General features: G+C 47.2%; 1 protein-coding gene across 1 annotated transcript in view; it reads right to left on the bottom strand.

Annotated features, from left to right (window-relative positions):
- Positions 1 to 20,959, bottom strand: part of CACNA2D3 (calcium voltage-gated channel auxiliary subunit alpha2delta 3) — an 867,979-nt gene that overhangs the window by 101,770 nt on the left and 745,250 nt on the right. Inside the window, exons 28-29 of the mRNA XM_059161213.1 lie at positions 3,501 to 3,562; positions 2,466 to 2,510 (exon numbers count right to left, since the gene is read on the bottom strand). Of these exons, the coding sequence (XP_059017196.1) occupies positions 2,466 to 2,510; positions 3,501 to 3,562 (107 nt within the window). The remainder of the gene's footprint in view (positions 1 to 2,465; positions 2,511 to 3,500; positions 3,563 to 20,959) is intronic.

Below are 20,959 nucleotides of genomic sequence, written 5' to 3'. Positions count from 1 at the left end.
GCAGGTTCCCAGCCGAGCAGAGAGCCCGATGGAGGGCTCGATCCCAGGACCCTGAGATCATGACCTGAGCTGAAGGCAGAGGCTTTAACCCACTGAGCCACCTAGGTGCCCCCATGAATTTTTAAAATATATTATTTCATTCATTCCTCACCATTGCCCTGTGAGATGGATATTCCTTTCTCCACAGAGAGGTTCAGATGCTTGCCCAGGGTCTCAAGGCTGTCAGACTCACACTTTGAAGCTAGTTACTCTAACTCCATCGCCTGCCCCTTTGAACCTCCATGCTGTATCATCTGCGAAATCAGCCACTGAACAACAAATATATACTGGGTGTTTCTAACTCTAAGTGGCACCCATTCCCATTTACTTTCATATGTGTGTATGGATATAGGAAAATTACCCTCTCTGGTTTTATTCATCAACTTGTTTAACCTAGTCTTCAGTTTTAATCTCTCTATCCATATCCATATCCACTATCCAACCACCTAGTCACCGATCAACCAATCAGCTCTCCAAAACACTGTCCATCCCATCAGCCAACCAACCATCCACACAGTCACCAACTAACCAATAAACTATCCTTCCTTCTCTTACCGTGAACTGGGATCAGTCACCGTACCTCCTGTACAAGGGCAGGGCTTAACGCAGGGCCTTGTGACATTGATTAATGAATACTACCACTGAGCTGTGTTGTCTTGAGCTGAGTGCTCCAGTAGGATAATAAATGTCTTGAAAGGGGGAGGAGAGGTTTGAGGCTGCCTGACTGTCTTAGGAATGGCATTCTCGAACTTAATGAAAGGGTATTGATCACAAAATAGCACAGGATCCTCTTTCCCAAGGGAACATTATATTTGATCTGATGGCCAGAGAAAATTGGGCTTCTGTTGAAAAGCAAGTTGGCTTTTCCTCTTTGGATAATGATTCATACAATTATGATCTGTGGGGACCGAGCATTTCGTGTTTTAACTCCATTCTGGACTCCCTTTTATATTTTTCTCCTTTTTTTTTTTTTGCCTACTTTTTTGAAATATATTTCTCATTTATGCCTTCTTTTTTAAAAAGATTTATTTATTTATTTTAGAGAGAGAGAGAGAGAGAAAGAGAGAGAGCACATGCACACAAGTGAGGGGAGGGGCACAAGCAGAGGGACAGAATCTCGAGCAGACTCTGTGCTGAGTGAGGAGTTTGATGTGGGGCTCAATCTCAGGACCCTGAGATCATGACTGACCTGAGCCAATATCAAGAGTCGACCACTTAACCAACTGAGCCATCCAGATGCCCCTCTAATTTAAGATTTCTATGTTGAAATGAAATTTGGTTAGGATTTCTTGAATCCCTACGGTAACCAGAAGAGATACAAATATGATTATTTGTAAGTTCCAGTTTATGTACTAATGTTTTAGCTGATGTAGAGAAAGAAAGACTACCTGAGCCACGATGAAAGGCCACGACCCACCTGCTTGCTCTAAATCTCAGGGCGGAGGGCATATGAGATTGAATGCTGTAAAAACATAAATCGGATGGGTAGACCTATGACAAGGGTACATTTTTTCCTTCTATTTCTCAAGTGTGGGATTTGAATTCATCTTCCCAAAGAGTGTCAGAGAGGGAGAGAGATTAAAAAAAAGAAAGAAAGGGAGGGAAAGAGTTGTGGGAGGGAACATTATGCTAGAATGCAAAATGCTGAGTTTTCAACTCCTTAGATTTTCAGCCCATTTATTACATGAAATTAAGCAAGTCATTTCATTTCTCTCATCTTCCATTTCCCCCTCTGCCAAATGGGAGGATCATTCCTCCCCATTTCCTTGGGTTGTTATCAGGATGAGAAGACATAACATATGGGCAAAAGCTTTGAGAACTAATGTGAGCTTCAAATGGCAATGAGTTCTATTATTTCTTTAAAAGTGCCAAAATTCCAATAGTGCTGTCCATGGGACATTTATGATTTATTTACTTATTTATTTTTAATTTTTTGACAGAGAGAGAGTGTGGGTGGATGGGGAGTACATAAGAGAAGGGGGAACAGCAGAGAGAGAGAGAGAGAGAGAGAGAGAGAGAATCTCCAGCAGGCTCCCTGCTGAGTATGGAGCCTGATGCAGGGCTCAATCCTAGGACCCTGAGATCATGACCTGAGCCCAAATCACGAATCAGATGCTTAACCAACGGAGCCACCCAAGCACCCCTCAGAGGGACATTTAAAGCACATTTTCTCAGCTCTCATAAACTAGCTAGGGAAGGGAAGGGAAGAGAAGGGAGAGGAAGGGAGGGAGAGAGAGGAAGAAAGGAAGGAAGGAAGGAAGAGGAAGAGAGAAAGAAAATGCCCTTATGTGTTCTGGAGCTTAGAGCTTGATCAAAGACAGTCTGTCAGACCTGGCTGCATTTACAGCAGCATACCCTCTGTAAGAAGGAGCCCTGTGTCACCTCCCCTTGACCAGGTCAGAAACAGGGCCAAGGGGCTACCTTACCTCATCATCACAGCTGATGGAGCATTTGCCATCCAAAGCAGCACACTGTGGGGTGGGGAGGAAGCAAGGGGAAACGTGTTACTTGGACATTCCAGCGTCTGCTATGGCTGCCGCTTAATTATTGAAGGACAAGTTATAAGCAGTTCTTGCTCTTTATGCAAATACCAATTTTCATCCAAAGGGAATGCTCCAAGATGTGTCTCGTCTACCTTCCCCAGGTTCAACACCAACTCCAAATAGTAATAAAGAAGACAATTTTGGGGGTTACTGGCTCTTTTTCATTTTGATTTATGTTGTCTACTTTAGTTTACATGGACATGCCATATTGATATCTTCTTAAGATCTCAAATCTTTAAATAATAAGAAGTATAATTGTGACATTATTTAATTTTAAATTAATCCCAATGGCTTAAAAAAAACAAAAGTCCTGTGTTCTTAGTCTATAGTTTCTTAAAGTGTTTAAGAAATAATATATCATTCCAATAACTAGAATCAGGCAAAATTGCCATCTCTGCTGAATTACTAAGCAAATACCCCTGAGACTACTCAGTGGTATTCCAGAGAATACAGTGCAAGGAAAGAAGGTTCCCAGATTCTCCAAAGCAGAGAAGCCCTCTGGTCAAAGAGGGCGGATGCATGCTTAGTCAGATCCAGTTACGCAAAGGCCTTCCAAAGTGCAATAAAGAAATTCACAAATAAATTACCAGGCGTCACAAGATTAGAAAAAAAGTTGCTATGGAAATTCATAAAAGTCCCCAATACATAAAGGGGAAACTTCTCCTTTCGAAGGTCACTATCTCGATTTCACAATCAAAACTGTTTGTAGGAGCAAACTGCCTGCTTTCCTGGCATGGGGTGTCTAACGTGCTGACAGCCTTTTATTTCGCAGTGAAATGAAAGGTAATCTGAGCAGCCAGCGGTTCATCTGACAAACATTCATCGGAAATTGGGCACTTTCAGGCTCTGGGTACCCAAACGCAAACACCTGTGTAATAACAGTCCCACTAATGCTTCAATACACTGATTATACCTTACCTGTCTGCTGGCGGTCCAGAACTTCCTCTGGAAAAATTCAAGTTTCATCTGAATGCCTACAGCTGGGACACATTATAAATAAAACAAGGCATTAGAGATTCCTTCACACAATTATTTAAGATTATCATGGAAAGTTATCTGTCCTGGCAAGAAACTAATGCGAGCCTATCAGATAAGAACACTTAAAAACTAAATTTACAGTGAAGCCTACAAACGAAGACATTTCATGTTTCAGGTAAGGAATTCTCAAGGTTAATTACACTCGCAGAGCTTTTGACACAGAACGAACTGAACACAGTGCCGATGACTCTTTGGAGACACGTTATCTGTGTGTTTCTCAAATCCATACACTTGGGATCACTCCCCTCCCCAACCCAGGCTAGAGACAGGAACAACAACAACAAAAAAGCGTATTTAGAAAACCACTGCTTCTTCGGAGTTCCTGTTCTAGTTATTAATCTATGAACCCGCATGTCTAAAATGTATATTATGCATGTGTTTTTGAGATAGAACTTTTGGAAAGCACTTGTCATGAGGCTGATGTTTGGAAGTGAGTCACTTTGCTATGATGTGACTTTTAGTTAGTTAAACCGGCCCCCAGTATCCACATCTCGATGAAGATGATTTTCCCTCCCCAGGAACTTTGGGGGAATTTTGTAATTCTGTTTGACCATGAAGGGCTCCCTCGAGCAACAGTGCATGCTAGTTCCAGTGAGAAAAATGGACAGAAAGAAGAACTTGAGAAAGTGACTTGAAACTTTGGGAAGAGGCATTTGGTGGAGCCTTAGAGCTGGGACATGGACAAGCTCACAGTGCTTCTCTCGATGAAGCCAAAATGAGGTAACTCTTGAAACCATTTCGGAAAGTGCTCAAGGCAGAGCACAAAGCTCATCAGATGGTGAGAAGATGTTAGAGGAGTCTGGAAAGACAGAATGAGACTCTGGGCTGGAAACACTGGACCTCACATGGGACACCACTTATCCCAGAGCCATTTTGCAAACTTCAGTCTGTTGCACACAACCTCTCCAGTCCTTGCCACATCTGCACACCACCAGTATTGTTATTTATCTTTGCAACACTTTTTTCTTTTACTAAAATACCTAAAGTAGCTTCAACCTAAATAATAGTTCCTACTGAAGGAAATACACAATTACGAAAGGAAAAATTTCGCTCAAGATGCTTAAAATCTTGCATGCTGCCATGTTTGATCCCCCCAACCCCACCCACTTAGGTAACCATTGTCATGCCGACGTCAGGAAGCTGCAGATTCATAAAGTGTTGGGCTTCAGTTTTGTAACTATCAAGTGCATTTCTACTTCTTGGAATTGTTGAAGCAAGCCTTGAGACTTAAGGTTGACTGGGGTATGCACATTTGGAAGGACTCATCTTCTACCTTTGGACTTTGCATATCAAACTCTAGGATAAGGTTAGAGCCAACAATGGCTGCCATATGCAGAAAGGGAAGTCTCTGAAATGCACAATTTCAGCACTCTGGATTCATCCCGCTTTGCTCAAAGTGTCCTCCACCCTCTGGACCATAAGCTCTCTAAGGGCAGCCCCTGTTCTTGCTCCCCACTGGATCCCTGCTCTCAGCAAGATGCTGAGAATACAAATGTCCATTTGGAGGGACTCATCTTCTGCCTTTGGACTTAGCATGTCAAACTCTGGGATAAGGCCTTAGTCAACTGGCTGTTGAAGACCTGCCACAACGTCGCCCACTTTGTAAGATGACGACACAAGTTGCTCTTTCTAGCCCTGGAGAAAATCTCGGAGAATAACCTGAAGGAACCTGATTCTGGAGGCTGACGGCTGCTTACTGTGGTTTCAAATAAATCGTGTCTTCCAAAACTCCTGATAGGCCGTATCCTTGTTGGGGATGAGCCAACAGAGGAAGCTGTGGACCAGGCTATAGGCTGGGTTTTGCTCAGATCCCCCAGTGGGCAGAGGTGAGAGCCTGCCCTTAAGAAGGGCTTGCAAGGAGTATCTCTGGTTCCTCCAAAGACAGGGAAGGATGGCAGAAAGCTGACTTCAGGACGGATGGCCTCCAATTATTGTGACATCCACTCCCTGGTATCAAGCAGGAGGGTGGAGATGAGCTTCTCTCTCAATGTTCGCGTGTTTTCTCCGTGCAGCTTACCCCCTGCAGGGCTCCCCAGCCAACTCTTCCCAGCCTGGCAGTCAGAGTAATTCGCAGGTCACTTCTGAGGGCTATGGTCAACAGCCATAGCAGGCTTTCAGATACTAAAGCAGAAAGCAGAGGGTTTCTTAAAAGCGTCATCCTACAGTGGCCTTTCCATGGTGTTTCTTGTTCCAGCAGCCCGGAGGTGCCCCTGGCCCACCCATCATCAGTGGAGTTCCCCATCAGCAGCCCATGCCCTTTCTGAGAACCCCTTCCATTCTTGGATGGAGCCTTCTGCATCCCCCGCCCCCCAATTTTCACCTCCCTAATGAAGCTCGCTGCTCCCTCCTGGGTGTTTATCCATCTCACATTCCTGAAGCCTGCTATCATCTGTCCCTTCCAGCCTGTACCCCAGCTCCTCAGAGCGCTTTAATCTTTCCTTTCCTCCTGAGTCAGCCCCTCCGTCCTATTAATCATGCAGGCTGCTTCTCTCTGATCCCCCTCCAGCGGGCTGCGTCCCCTCCCTGCGCCCGATGCCCTATAAGAGACACGGCTTTCCTCGCTCCTCACTCACCCCCATCTGGGCGGGGAGATCGATGCCACAAGGGCTTCCTCACAGTCCCAACGGCCTCTTCTGCTTGGCTTTACCCCGGCTGTGTTTTTGCTGGCTGACCCCGCTGCTGCCCCTCCCAGCCACTCTGGCCCCTGGCTCCCTGTGGCACATCTGGATGTGTAGCCTTTCCACCTCCAAGCTGACATGCTTCTCCATGATGGAGAGGGAATCACGAGCCCATGGGCAAGTCAGCTTCATGGCCGTTTGCTAAGTGGCCTTCCCGGTACGGGACTCTCAGCTGGGTGCTAAGGGGAATGAGAGCACACGCTCGCGTGGTGTCTAGCTGGGGAGTAGCCTCGTGGTAAATGCAATGTCAGAGGCTCCCCCCCCCAGAGGAATTTGGGGCACAGAGGGTGGAGGGGGTGAGCTGGCAGGCGCTTCGTGTAAGGTTACACCTGGAGACCCCGCTGGCAGGAAACGGAAGAACAGAGGAAAGATGGTACTCCAAGTCCAGACACAGCACAGACAAAAGGATGCAGCTTTTTAAAAGACCCTAGTGCCGGGGTGCTTGGGTGGCTCAGTGGGTTAGGGCCTCTGCCTTCAGCTCAGGTCATGGTCCCAGGGTCCTGGGATTGAGCCCTGCATCAGGCTCTCTGCTCAGCAGGGAGCCTGCTTCCTCCTCTCTCTCTCTCTCTCTCGATGCCTGCCTCTCCCCCTCCTTGAGATCTCTGTCTATCAAATAAATAAATAAAATTTTAAAAAAGTAAAATAAAAAAAAAAAAAAAGAAAGACCATAGTGCCTTCTGAAGGAATGGGGCCAGGGGACATCATGGTACAGACTGAGGTCAAACGGCTAAAGGACTTAAATGTCGGGCCAACACGTCTTAAGAGTATCCCATAGGCCCTTGGGCCAGATCCAGCTTCCTTTTAAAATAAAGTTTTATTTGAACACAGCCACACTCATTTGTTTCTATACTGTCTATGGCATAACAGCAGAGTTGAGTTTTTGCAACACCGCCTGAAAGGCCCACAAAGCCTAAAAATACTATTTGCCCCTTTTCAGAAAAAGTGTGTTGACACTGCTACAGGATCTAAAGAGCCACTTAGGGTTGACCCTAAGTGGACATTTCAGAAGGTCCACGATGGAAGCCTTGAAGAGGAAGTACGAGGGAAATGGCCCAGATGGGGGGAGACCAGAACCTGAGGGGTTAAGCAGCCACAGTCCCTTGCTGCATTTGGCTAATGCATTTGGCTAATAATCTCTTAAGCATGAAAATGATTTAAAGTGAGAAAAACACACCAAAAAAAAATGTTTAAAAAAAAAAAAAACAGAATTAAAATCCTCCCACCACCACCACCACCACCGCCAAACAAACAAAAAATGCCTAAGAGCATCCTCTGGACAGTTCTATTCAAGAAAACAAACATGAGCTTCCACAAACAGAAATTTAGATTCCTTTCATTATTTTCCTTTTTTCAAGTTTTATCAGAAGAAAACTCATCTATTCCTTCAGTCCGACTCTCTTCCTGACTCCCACATATCCCAAATGGAACCTGAGATATTTGTCATGCCTGTCTATTTTGTTCTTTCAACAACATTTTAAGCCATAACAGTGTATTCTGATTCAAGTCAATCTTGCTAATTTAATAAGGAAAACAAGGACAGAAAATGCTTTAGTGAAACCCAAGTCCCAAAGAGAATGTAGAAAATAAAAACACCATTCCTGGGGTTTGAAATTTTTTAGACAGTCCAGAAAATCATCAACATTTTTCTCCTGGAGTTCACAGTGCTTCTTACTTCCATTTGATTACAAATGCTCTCAGAGTCCCTGCTAAGGGCTTTTACTTTGAGGATGGAGCAAGAGCTCCCTTTCCAACCCAGTATCTTACTCACCTTCCAGGAGTGGAGTAGACCCAGAAAAATACAACCCTCTCAATGGGCCGGTACCATGTGAGCCTCTAGGACCGTGACCCTGAGATACTAGGGTGGTCTTTGGAAACCAGCAAAACAACAAACTCATTGTTATGAGAATTCCCATCCCAAAGAGTCCCGTAGAGACTACTCAGGCTCCTGGAGCACTGACATCACTTTTGGTTTGAATTGTTCAGGTTACTGTTCCTGGAATTCTCCTCAATACTCAAGGAGGGCCTCAGTACAGACTTTTAGCTCAGCAATGCAGACCACGTAACTTCAATGAAGTATGTGCCTGGTTTTTTCTTTCCTCAACTCTCTAACTTCCTTACAATCTTCTCCACACACCGCCCCCCCCCCCCGCCCCTCTGCCCCATCTTCCTCCTCCATGTTTAGCAGAAATCTGGTATGTGCGAGGTAGTGGGTATACTGAGATGACGACGTGACAGCCAGGCATGGGGACCTGCAGAGGGCAGTCGGATCACTGAAAACAGATCCAACAGCTCTTCAGGATTCCCAGAGCAGACAGAGATAAGTACAGAGCCTCACCCACCTAACCACGTAGTCATCTCATGCACAGAATGTCCATGACTATTGTTGCTTGGATCGAAACAGACAGCCGACCTCAAATGCTCCAGTCCCGTGCCTTCCAAGTTAGTGACTATTTAAATTCAAATAGAATGAAATTAATAATTTAGTTCCACAGTTGTACTAGTCACATTTTCAATGCTCAGTAGCCACATGGGGCTACTGGCTACTGGATCATGAAGATCTAGAACATTCTCATCATCACAGAGAGTTCTATTGGACAGGGAGCAGTGGTAACAGGAGCAACCACAGAGAGAAACTAGGTATTGGCACTCCTTAAGGATCAACAGTAAAGTTCTCCACAGACCTGTCCATGCTACCTACTCCCCAGAGGTGCAAAAAAATGAGGATGACTTAGGTACAGAGGATTTAGATCAGATAGAACTGCCAGTGTGAGAAGACCTGGATTTGCAAGGGGAAGTTGGTAATTAGTTTGAGAGAGACCCAAAGAAATCAATGCAATATGCTCAATGTGGCTACCACCCTCAAGATTTATTTATTTTGCTTTATAAAATTTGAGAATACAAATTACATTTCCAGTGCTATTATATTCAAATACATTCAAGATGAAATCATGCATGCATCTCATATCAGGTTAATAGACATGCATTCAAGTGTAATCCGAGACTCGCCAAAGAACAATGTTACATGTAAAATTAGAAATAAAATAACTTTTTCATATTGTATTCATTTAGAAATAATTTTCTGTGGGCTTGGCCTCAACTTGCAACATACCCCTAGGAGCACAAATCCGGTTTGTAAAATAGTGCTCATGCCTGGCACGCAAGCTCGCACAAACACCCCTGCTTCCATTTGCTCACTCCTCTAGCCGTACACTATATTCCCATACACCCTAAGAGCTCATCCAGGAGACAGAATAACAATCCAGCCACCATCCGAGAATCATAACCAGGAACATTCTTACCAAGAGAACAGGATTCGAACCCTGTTTCTAAGACGGCTAAGGATGTGGGCGAAGGATACATCGCTTCCCCTCCCTGTCCCTGCAAAGAGAGTCATACTAGCTTTAGCTTCTGAACAGAACTGTTGTGGGCTGGGGACACATGACACAAAATAAAATGGTGGGCCTTAGGGCACTCTAAAGGCTTGATAGTGTTGTCAACATTCCCGCTATGATGATTTCTTCCTAGAGTTTTTAGCCTTTATTCTTGGATTTCACCACCACACACAATCTTTCGTGCCAAGATACTGAGGCTGAACAAAAAATGCATCCATGATGAATCCATACTCTTCACTGCTAGTGATGTATATAGTACAATATTGGTGGATCAATGCCCAACTAAATGATGGCACCAACGGGGGATGGAGGCCATACAAGCACTAGCAAGATGAAGCAGAGAATAGAAGGTGATGATTCTCTTTCACTTGAGCCAACTTTCAGAATGGATTTTTTTTTTCCCCTTAGAATTAAGGAAAGTGGTGCCCTACCATTCAAACACCATCACGTGCCCCTTCTGAAACCGTGATCAGTTACCCATCCTCAGGACAAGGCTAGATAAGCACACATACAGAATCCAAGAAGGTTATTGTCCCCAGTACTGACACCCCCAGTTCCATGCGCTCACCAGCCAACGTCCCTATCAAAGCTTCTCAGCAGACTAGTCACTGCGGGCAGCATGTGACCATTATTTCAGCCCAGTGGTTGGGCCCAGAAAGGTTCCAGAGTGACCCTGAACCAGGGTGGCCCACAAACCGCGTTTTCTAAGAGATTCCAATCCATGGGATGTGGTAGAAAACAGCATCTTTATTAGAGAAAATGAAACTCTAATTAAAGTTAATACATAAAATATCTGCTAAGAAGCTCCCATGTAATTCATCACTTATGAGGGGGACAAGTTTTCTTAAAACCTAAATTCTACAAATAAATGCTGGCCATACGTGAGTTATCTCACCCAGAAAATGAGCTCCTACGGGTCATATTTCTCAAGCTGAGTAGTGGCTCTTTTTACTGAGCTTTATTGGCTTAATATCTCCCATCCTGTCCTCAGCCCCCCTTTGACAGAGCCCCTGAATTTTCGTTCCTTTGTGTACAATGGCAATGATTCTCAGTGGTGATAGTAATAAGGCCTGGCACATTTGAATTCCAACTTGGCCTAATTAACGGTCAACTGTAAAAGCTGTGAGCCAGGCCACATTTGTTTAAATGTTTTCTTCTGTTTGTTTTCAACAGAGTTAATTGCAAGTTGAACTAACAATGGGTCTGAATGTCACTTTTCGGGGAATATTTCATGATCAACCGGGGGTTTGGAGTCAGGCCACTGTTCTGGGGTGTTGAGGAAAAGAATCCTAACCTTCCTCACATCAAATAGAAGCCCATTCCAGAGGTCTGCTAATGTCCAGGATAAATGACTTACCACATGAATAACAACTGAAAACCGTAATGTGAATTATGACATAACTCATCTGTTAAATATTTCATGTGAAGATTTTAATGAATTGCATGATGGAATGTTGGACAAAAAAGACAACTGAAATCCTGGGACTAATTTGGGTGAAACCGAGAACAGAGCTATCCTCACGATGAGGAGAAGGAAAGGCAGCTGCACTCTCGTCCCCCTGGGTGTCAGACTGGCAAGTCCAAAGGCTTTCTTAAAAGATTACAGGGGAGAGAGAGCGATCAACAACCACCGTTCGAAAAATATTCAGATCAAAGCAATATTCGTTTATTGTAATCTTGGTAAAGCCTGAACATTAATCTCTGCGGTATGATATTATTTCAGAAATGGCAGGGGGGGGGACATCTTCACAACAGCAGACACACCTTGTATTTTTGTCTACACCAAGTGAAGAAATACAACAATAAAAGGGGAGTAGGTGTTTTAAATACCCCCCCCAACTGGGGCATATTTCACTTGTGAAGTATTCCCTGTGGTACATGGTGGGGTAGGGGCGGATAGTGTGGACTGTCTTATACAGGCTTTCAAGTGACAAAGGCCACACCACGGATGTCTGTGGTGAGAGATGGAGGGAAACAGGACTCATTATCTCTCGACTGACACCACAAGAGCGAAAGATGTTCTTTGAAGACTCCTAGCTGTGGGGGGGTCTTCTAATCCACAATTATCCCCACCCAGCCTGTGACTGGCTTCTAGAAATGTGTGAGGAAGGCCCCACAGTCGGCCTGCGTTGAGTTTTCTCTGGTAATCACTTTGCTTTTGTCCTGCTGGAGCTTCTCGGGAGCAGTCACCTCTGGTAGAGTGTAATAAGTGACAATTATGAATGTTTCCTCCATTTGGATTCTAATTACTTGACAGAATCAACGCTGAAGAGAATTAGCGGGGCTGTGGGATGGAATAATAATTTTCTTTCCACTCCTGAGGTAATCTGGAAGCGTTTTTCCAGTCTTCATCTGAAGAAACCTATATTCCCTCAGCTTCCCGAGGCCATGGGAGCTGGCATCGAATAGTTTTTGTCACATCGTTTTAGGCTCACAAAACTCTTCAAATAATATTATTTCAATAAAGTTTTTGAGCCAATACATTTCTAGAGTCCATTCCCATCTTTTCAGCCTTTCAGAATAAAATATTTAAGCCTCAGGCCTCATTGTATTTTAATCAGGGTTACACAAATCAATGTCCATTAAGAAAATTATAAGCTTCCAAATTATAGCTCCCCAGTTAATAATTTCTTATTAGGTCACCACCTAATAACAGTTACCAAAGAGATTATAACAAAATCAGGGGTCAGATTTCCAAACATTTCAAAACCCATAATCGAATGGTCACATTTATTTGCCAAACACCTCTGAGCTGGAAGTTTGTGAGTGTACTTAATGCAAAGCAGCACTATAACATCCAAGTGGGTGGCTCACAGGGCTTGGCTGGGGGTGGGCGTGGGGAACGGGCCAGGATGCACCCAGTTCCTCTTATTCTTTAGCTCATGTTCCAAGGCACAGAGAGGGAAGGGGACTCGTGCAAGCAGCTCATTCAAGGGAGCCCAAGTCCATTCCAGAGCCCGCCATCTCGGATCTTTCCAGGGCTGGGTGGGAACCACAGGGAATGAGAAACCGCCCTGTGCGGGCATCAAGGGAGCCGCTAGGCTCAGTGGACGCCTTGTAGGAATGGGGTCTGGAGGCTGCCCATTATTCTGATGCACGCAAGAGAAGCTGAAAAATCTGGATTTCATACGCAGACGATTCACTGAAAATTCACAGCACTTCCATAGGGTTGCCAGATAAAATACTTCTGATTTGTTAAGTCTGGCAACCCTCTCCCGAGGGTCACATGGCAGCACAGTCCAGGCAAGGACCTGGGTGACCTCTGTGGCACGAGGAGCTCTGAGAACCCTGAGGTAGCTTGGGTCTTGCAGCAAAATATCAGGACTGGGAACCAAGGCTGCCTCCATCAACATGACTTTCGTGACTTTGCTATTTGTTCCAGAAAATTCCTGCCCAGAAATACAAGGCTGTCAGCGAGTAAAAGTACCTCATGATTTACTTGGGAAACTTCTCCCAAAGCCATTTATCTGAACAGCAGGCTGCTTAGGACAATAGGGGAAAATGCTCATTTATCAAACCAAGATTTGAGAGGTCCACCATTCTTAAAGCAGCCCAATCCCAGTCGGATCCCCATGCTGAGAGATCCACTAGACCCCAGAACCCCACCAGTATCTGCTGACCTTCCCCTGTGGGGACATACTAGGACCCTGGCAGGGTGGTGTTCCCCTTCACTCCAAGAAGAAACAATCATGACCTTGCTTGGTCTAAGGGTTTTCTTAACAACAGTCACACCTGCTTTATTTTTCTTCAAAGCGTTTATCAATAGGTGGCATTGAATGATATTATGTATTATTGATGGTGTTTCATTCCCATCAGACTAGGGGTAAGCCTGCTGAGGGCAGAGGATGTTAACATCTATATTCCCTTGTAACTAGAACAAGTGCCCAGCTTGGGCAGGCACGTGAATGAAAGATGGACAGCTTGACGTGGGGCTGATGGTGATGTCACCTGTTCCCAGATCATCTCTCTCTGGGGACCCGCCCTGGCTTTCGGGTGGTTGCCCACCATCCTCAGGGAAACGGAGAGCTGCAGAAAGTTTCTCAGCAAGGTACAGGTGTGACACATGAACAAATCTGGCAAATATGTGGAGAAGAAGGTGGGGGACTGCATGGTTTGTGTGAGAAGGTGAGGGATGATGCACTTCCACTGCGCAAGGGGCACCGGGGAGGGAGAGGAGAGGAGAGGTGTGGTCTTGGTCTCACTGTTCCGACCGAGTGAAGCCTGGAACCCGAGTTCTGCCATCAGTACATTTAATCTCAGCTACACGTTGCCAGATACCACCACTCCTGCACCTCGAGGCTCTGTCCTTTTTGCTTAGTAAATTTCAGCATGCTCTGACTTGGTTTCCATGTGAATTATTTCATGAACCACGTCTCCCTGCTCACCAGACATGTCTTGGAATCATATACAACATATTCCACGATGGGAACTATTTTATAAATTGGATCACAGGAATCATATCACATAGTCATAGTAACATTAATATCAGTAATTAATACTGTTTATTAAGCCTCCTACTATGTGCCAGGTGCACCTTGGAAGGTTTAGATACTATCCAGACATTCCTCCCAACACTGTGAGAGGTGGGCAGTATTCTTAGCCACCCTCTATGTGTAAGAAGACCAAGGACCAGAGACATAAGTTATAAGCCTAAGGTCTCCCTGTCAGGAAGCAATCTTCACCCTTGTTTTCATCTCCGAGAGCAAAGGCGAAGAGGTTTCCACCATCATGAGTTCTAGCATACTCTCTGTGGGTTTTTTGGCAGATAAAATGCAGACTGGAGGTTTTAAGATAAACTAGACATCATTCTCTGTTTAAATAATCCAGACTGTCGGCACCAGTTATCGGCATACGCCAGTTGGTTCTGTCTTTTCCAGAAATGGATGACTGGTTTGTTGAGGTGATTGGCCCATCACCTTAAATGACAGCTCTGAGAACACATTGTCTGTCTGCTCTGCAGGTAGTTCGTGAAGGATTCAGGAAAGAGGCCGGCCCCGAGGATGGGCAGAAATTGATGAGGACCTCACGATCAGGTGAAGACGGAGGATGGAGAGAGCACTTTAGGCCACCTGCAAGATCCCTGGCTGAGTCCGAGAACTCCAAGAGACCACCTGCATGGCCAGTGCAAGCCAAGAAGCTGAACGTCCCTAGCCTTTACGAGACAACCACCAGGACTCAAAGAGGAAGTTCAAATCAAGGCTGTGATTATTCTGGGAATAGCTCCTCACAAGCACAACTGCCCTCTTTGTGGTGGGCCAAGACCATCCTTCTCAGCCTGTATCCAGTGTCTCCACCTCATCTGACACGAGAAGGACAATAACAGAAGCAGTCAAAGGAAGACCACGTGCTAACGGGGGCGCTCCTGCCGCAAGGCAGCCTGGGAAAGCGAGTCCAGCAGGCGGCTGGGCCTGAGTCCCTCCGACCGTGTAGGTGCTGATGCCACAGTCAGACACCTGGGCAGCAGCTATGCCTGGAGCTATCAGACTTGGCCCAAGCCAGACATGCTTGCGGAACAGCTGCATGCAAGGTGGTGATACAGGGAAGGAGAAGAGAACCAGGAACCGGGCGGTACTCTGGAGTAACGAAGCCCTTCTGGCTCTCCAACCTCTTGGAATGTCAGGATCTTGGAATGTTTGGAAATCAGTCTTGCCCTGAAGGAGACCCGTTTTCTTCCACCAGTTAATCAGGTGGAGGCTGAGGATGGAAAAGCTATCTTCCATCATGAAGTGATTGCCTCCAAATGTGTGGCCTGGCTACACCTGAGTCTCCTCCCTGGGCTCCCGGATAGGCTTTCACAACAGGCTGCGCTGGTCCGATCCCTGTACATGGCACGGGTGAGCTGGAGAGGCTGGGGGTGAGGGTAGGTACCCCCTTTTCTGACTTGGGAGAGAAGTGCAAATCCTTCTCCGCAGGGCCCACACCCTGAAGCCTTCTGTGTAGACGGAGGCCTCTGTGGCACGCCCGGCCTGTCTGGCCCACCGTCCCTCAACACAGACCTTATCCACGCTACAAAGGTTCTGTGGGGCCTTGTAAGCTTTCAGTCGGGAAGCGGAATGATCAATGAATGAGTGAGCGAGCAAATACATGGTATCTCCGGGCACTAGGCAGTTAATCAGTTGCCTTTCATGCTTTCTTGGAGGGATAACAGTTTGAAACACAGTTGTTACCAACATTCTTCCCAGTTTCCTGGCACCCCCCTGGCTCTTCGCGTTCCCTCAGTTAAAGCATTCCATGCGTAGGGCCTCAGGGAAGGGAGGGCACGGATGAACTCGGAGAACAAAGGAGTAAATTCTGGATTTGGAGTCTCAAAAATGGAGGCCTCAGGGAATCCCAGGGCGGGAGGGACTACTAGGAACTGCCTGGGCTGGTGCTTCTCCTTTCCACCCTGCCTCCAGCCCCCTAAACAGAACTCTCCGGAAAGATGCCTCGACTGGAAAGGGAGGAGAATCCAAGGTCCCGGCGGCCTGAGGGAAAGGCTGGCACCATCGTGTCCCTGCAGGTGTCTGCCTTCCCTTCCCCCGCCCTGGTCCTAAAGCCAAGGGGGCTCCCCGCCACGAGGCGGGTACTCCCCAGCACATGCTCCTGTCTTGAGCATGGGAAGTGGCAGGACATAGGAGCCCGGCCTGCTCCATCCCTGCTGCTGCTGGGAACGGGAGGTCCTGACAGAGGCCTTGGACAGCCCAGCCTGAGGCTCCCTGGAGGTCCCCGCAGGGCTCAGGGAGCTGCCGGACTCCAGGGTGACCCTCGAGATAAACAAGGCAGGGCCGTGGCACTAACCCGTGCACAGGCCCGTGACAAAATGCCTGCAGGATTCAAGGAGTACGTGTGTCCCCCAGATTTCCGCCTCCGGTGAGCCCTGGCGGAGAGCGGTGAGAAACCACATCCTGTGGGGTATCTGAGGCTTCTGTCCAGATAAAGCTGCCCCGCCGGCCCACCCGGAAGGCACTGGCTGAGTTTCCCATCCTTCCTTGTTCACCACTCAAGAGCCCAGACAACATAACAAAAGCGGGGTGTCCTCAGGAGTGCAATCAGATGCGGGTGGGAGATCTTTCCCCCACGCCTGTGCAGGGCAGGGCCTGGCCCCCTCTCACACACCCCTGCACCTGCGATGCTGGCAGGGGCAGGTGTCCGCGCTACCCTGAACTTCCCAGCAGCTTTCTCCACAGGCAAGGGGAGCAAGGGACACAGCCCTGTCATCCCTGCCTCTGCCCTGCTCAGTGGAAACTGGACCTTCTGATACGGATAAAAAGTCTTCCTCTGAAAGGATTACGGATGTGCCGCTCCCAACAAGTGGCATTGGGAGAAGAAGGTCCTCTGGGGGCCCCCGCTGTAACGGCTAGCTCCTCTTCTCTCCCGGCACTGTGGGCCCCAAGCCTACCTTGGGCTGTGGACTCAGCACCGCCCGGTGGTCCGGGCCCCCTCCCGTCGGTATTAGGGTTGAGGTAGCTCATGAATCCCACCTCTGTAGGAGAGAAGCCTCCGTCTTGGGAATAAGCCCCACAGTTCTGGTGTTTTCTTAGTTGCCATCTGTGTCTGTTTCCTTATACTTGCTTCCAGATTGGGGAATGTCAGAAGAATTTGGGTCTGAGTCCTGCCTGTCTCCTGTTCAAGCAGGATGCCCTCCCAGTGAGGTTCCTCGTCTGCAGAATGGGACCCAGAGTCGCGCATGCTGCATAGGATGGAAGTAAGACTTAGGGAATGGGCTCGCGCAGGTCATGAACCTGGTACAGTGCCAGGCACACAGTAACTATTCAGTAAAAGTCACAGACAGACACACATATAGTAACAGCGATCCACAGACGCACTATTTCATATGGTATGTATCCCGTTTTCCTCCCCTAGAGCTCCGTCTCCACACAGTTTTTCCAGGACCGACACACTGCCGTCATTCAGCACTGTCTGTCAAGGAGCCCAGATCCCTCCAGCAGAGGCCCCAGATTCATCCCATTTGCTGGCCTAGGCTTGCAAATTCCTTGTTGCCTACAGCAACACTGAGTTTCAAACCACCATGTAATGTTTTGTCTCTCTTGCTAAGACTGAGCAAGTTGGACCCGGTATGATCACAACTACCCAGAATATTCTCAGCTCTGCTGTGAGTTTATAACATCTGCAGATCTGATTATAATCCTCCTGGGTAGATACTGTCCTTATCATCACCTCCGGTTTATAGCTGAGGGCGTGGCGGTTTCTGAGTAACCACGCTGGAGAACTCATGATAGAAATTTCCGATTTGGAAGCTTGGGAGGGATTCGGGGGAACTAGGATTTGAACTCGGATCTTTGTGATTTCAACGTAGGAAACAAATATCTAAAATAAACGAACCAGGGCGCCTGGGTGGCTCAGTGGGTTAAGCCTCTGCCTTCGGCTCAGGTCATGATCCCAGGATCTTGGGATCGAGTCCCACATTGGGCTCTCTGCTCAGCAGGGAGCCTGCTTCTTCCTCTCTCTCTCTCTGCCTGCCTCTCTGCCTACTTGTGATCTCTGTCTGTCAAATAAATAAATAAAATCTTTTAAAAAATAAAATAAAATAAAATAAATGAACCAGGGAGAATGGCCTGAAATGACTTAAAACTCCATTAACATCATCCTCCTTAACTTTCCCGGCAATCTCATAAGGGAGGGGATGTTCTGTCCATTTTAAAGACAAGATGCTAGCAGGGACGTGATTTAAGCAGGCCCACACAGCTGCTGGGGGGACTTGGTGGACCCAGGATGGGAGCCCACACACCTGACCCAGAAACCTGCAGTCCTTTCCTCTCGGTTCTCAACAGGATTGCGTCACCCCCTAGGGGGCTGTTTTGGAAGTTTGCAGTTTGTCACCAATAATGGAAGGCCCACAGTTCATGGCTCAGTCCCCCAGTGCTTTCAAGGGCTCTGCTGTGATTGATGTGCTCAGAAAGCATGATCCATATCTGGGCCTTGAACTGGATTCTGTTATACATCTAAACACAAGCTATGTCTTCCGCATGGAATTTTCTAGAAATGTAGCTACAGACCTGTGAAAGAGAGAGACGAATGTACTTGGCTTTGCCAGCTGCTTCACTAGAGACCCCCATCACCAGCCAGGTTTGGTTTGGGGCTGAGGTGTCCATACGGCAGAGATGCCATGCCAGCTTCTGGCTAGTTCATTCCGTCTCCTCTTGGCATTGTGCCCAAACATTCACATCCCAAGATATATATTATCCTTCTATAAACGACCCTTCTTTCTTTGCTGGATATGGGAGTTGGAGCATTCTTTTCATTTTTGTTTGTTTGACACCATATAGGGAAACAGGTTCTATTTTCTGTGGATCTACTTTTGGGATAGTATAGAGAATATTACAAATTATTATTAAAAGAGGGCCTTGGATAGACCAAAGAGGCCAGAAATGAGAGCTGGTTTTAGTTTCCCTTCTGCCACCGGGTCTGGTGAGCATTCCCCCTTTTCTCTCCCTCACCCCAGGCCCCTGTGACCATTTTGTCTTATAGCTCCCCTCTGCTCCCCTTGCCTTGAAAGCATAGATTTGGCTGGTCCAAACCTCACTTGTAGCCATGGTTTCCTCTGCGTCTCCCTTCCTGTTTATTTTGGCCTCCATCAAGGTGCAAGACATTGGTATCTGAGGTTTAACTCAAGGGATGGATTTCCCATCGCCGAGGTGAGCGGCGAAAGGACAGCTCCTCTCCGTGCTTCGAGCATCCGGGTCCTAGATAAGGCAAAGCTTGTCTTGGGGCTGCTTATGCTTGAGTGGGGAGCTAGGCAAGTCAGTTCGGTCGCTGGTGCCTTCTCTACTATCAAGCAGCATTGTCTCTGCATCCCAAGGGCCGGCTATGAAAAGCACCAGAGCCTTGCAGGCTACTTTTTCTTAATTACCATGATTGTCAGCACTTTAGTCACTGTCTTAGGAGATGAAGGGGGGGGCGGGGGATCCTTTGCAATTTCACAGCATACACCAGCACCCTAGCATGGGGTGGGGAGAGCAGAGGGAAAAGGCAAGGAAAAGAACCCCCAGTAGATTAAAAGGGGCCTTTGTAGTGGCTACAACTGTACATTAAAATAAATCTCTCTTAGCACTAAAATAACATCTACATTCATTTGGGCCGGTGCCACGCTCAGCATTTAAGAAATTTGACAAAACATTGCTTCAGCATGTTGAAGTTCGCCAGCTCACAACAAAACAAGAAAGCTACTAGCCTTGGCTGCATGGAAATGCGTCTGCCGGTTCCCTACTTTCACTTATGACTCCCATTTTCCGGCCGCACTTAAAAGAAAAAGACGGCCCTTTTGTCGGGTGCCAACCACTTAACATGGCCCTGAAATGGGCAGCAAATTGCCGCGGGAGGTGGTAAACTTCAAGAGGGATCTTTTTCTTCTTCCCTGAAGGAAACTGCTAGAGACTCTGCGTGCCTGATAAAGCCTTTAATAGCTAGAGAAGCATTATTTGGGGTGGCCCTCAGGTAGACGAGACGTGAATAATGCCTCGTAAACATAATTACTTCTACCCAGAGCACAGCACAGCAGATGGGTTTGGCGGAGGCCCCGTTGCCAAGAGAACTGCGGGCAGAAGGAATCTTCCACGGAGGATCCAACAAGGTGTTCTTGCTGCGGCGGAGACCATGGTCCCTTCTGGGGAGCGTGCCTCTCCGGAATCGGTTCTTCATTTTTCCGAGACCCTGATGGATAGGGCTGGGTGGTTCTTCAGGCTGCTTTTTGTTGCTTTCCAGCACAATTAGTCTTGAGATAAGTAACTGACCCACTGGCTGAGCCTGTCGCTGACGGACCCCAGTGCGGTCCATCTGTTTGCGGATGATGGGTAGATCTGTGCAAGTTGAGAGCTGGCATGGTGGCGTGAACCATTGAACCCAACCTGCTTATTACGCAGATGAGTAACCAGAGGTCCAAAGGAGTTAGCAACTTGCCTCAGATGATTCAGAGATGGCTCAGACTGATACTAACTCCAGTTGCGCTCGAATAACAGCTGTTGCTTTTGTCAGCTGGGCATGCGTGTCCCCTTTTTCGGCTGGCAGAGACCTCCCCTTCCCCCCCAATCACACCATTTTCTGGAGGCAGCTGTCCTGCCCCCAATTTCCGACCATGTGCTTTTTGTAGGTTTGCCCCCTACCCCACAGGCATAGGAACGCATCCGCCCTTCATCTTCCATAGCGATGGGCACCGATCCCAGCTTTGGGAATGAGAGCCAGCCCCTAGGACTTTGGAGACCTTCAGGAAAAAGGAGGCTTCTTTCCATGGAGTTTGCCAAGCTGGGGCACTATCTGATGAGCGTCTGCTTGA

This window comes from Mustela lutreola, chromosome 2 (assembly GCF_030435805.1).
Source record: "Mustela lutreola isolate mMusLut2 chromosome 2, mMusLut2.pri, whole genome shotgun sequence".
NCBI lineage: Eukaryota > Metazoa > Chordata > Mammalia > Carnivora > Mustelidae > Mustela > Mustela lutreola.
The sequence above is the reverse complement of the archived record's forward strand: the minus strand, read 5'-3'. Positions and strand labels throughout refer to the sequence as shown.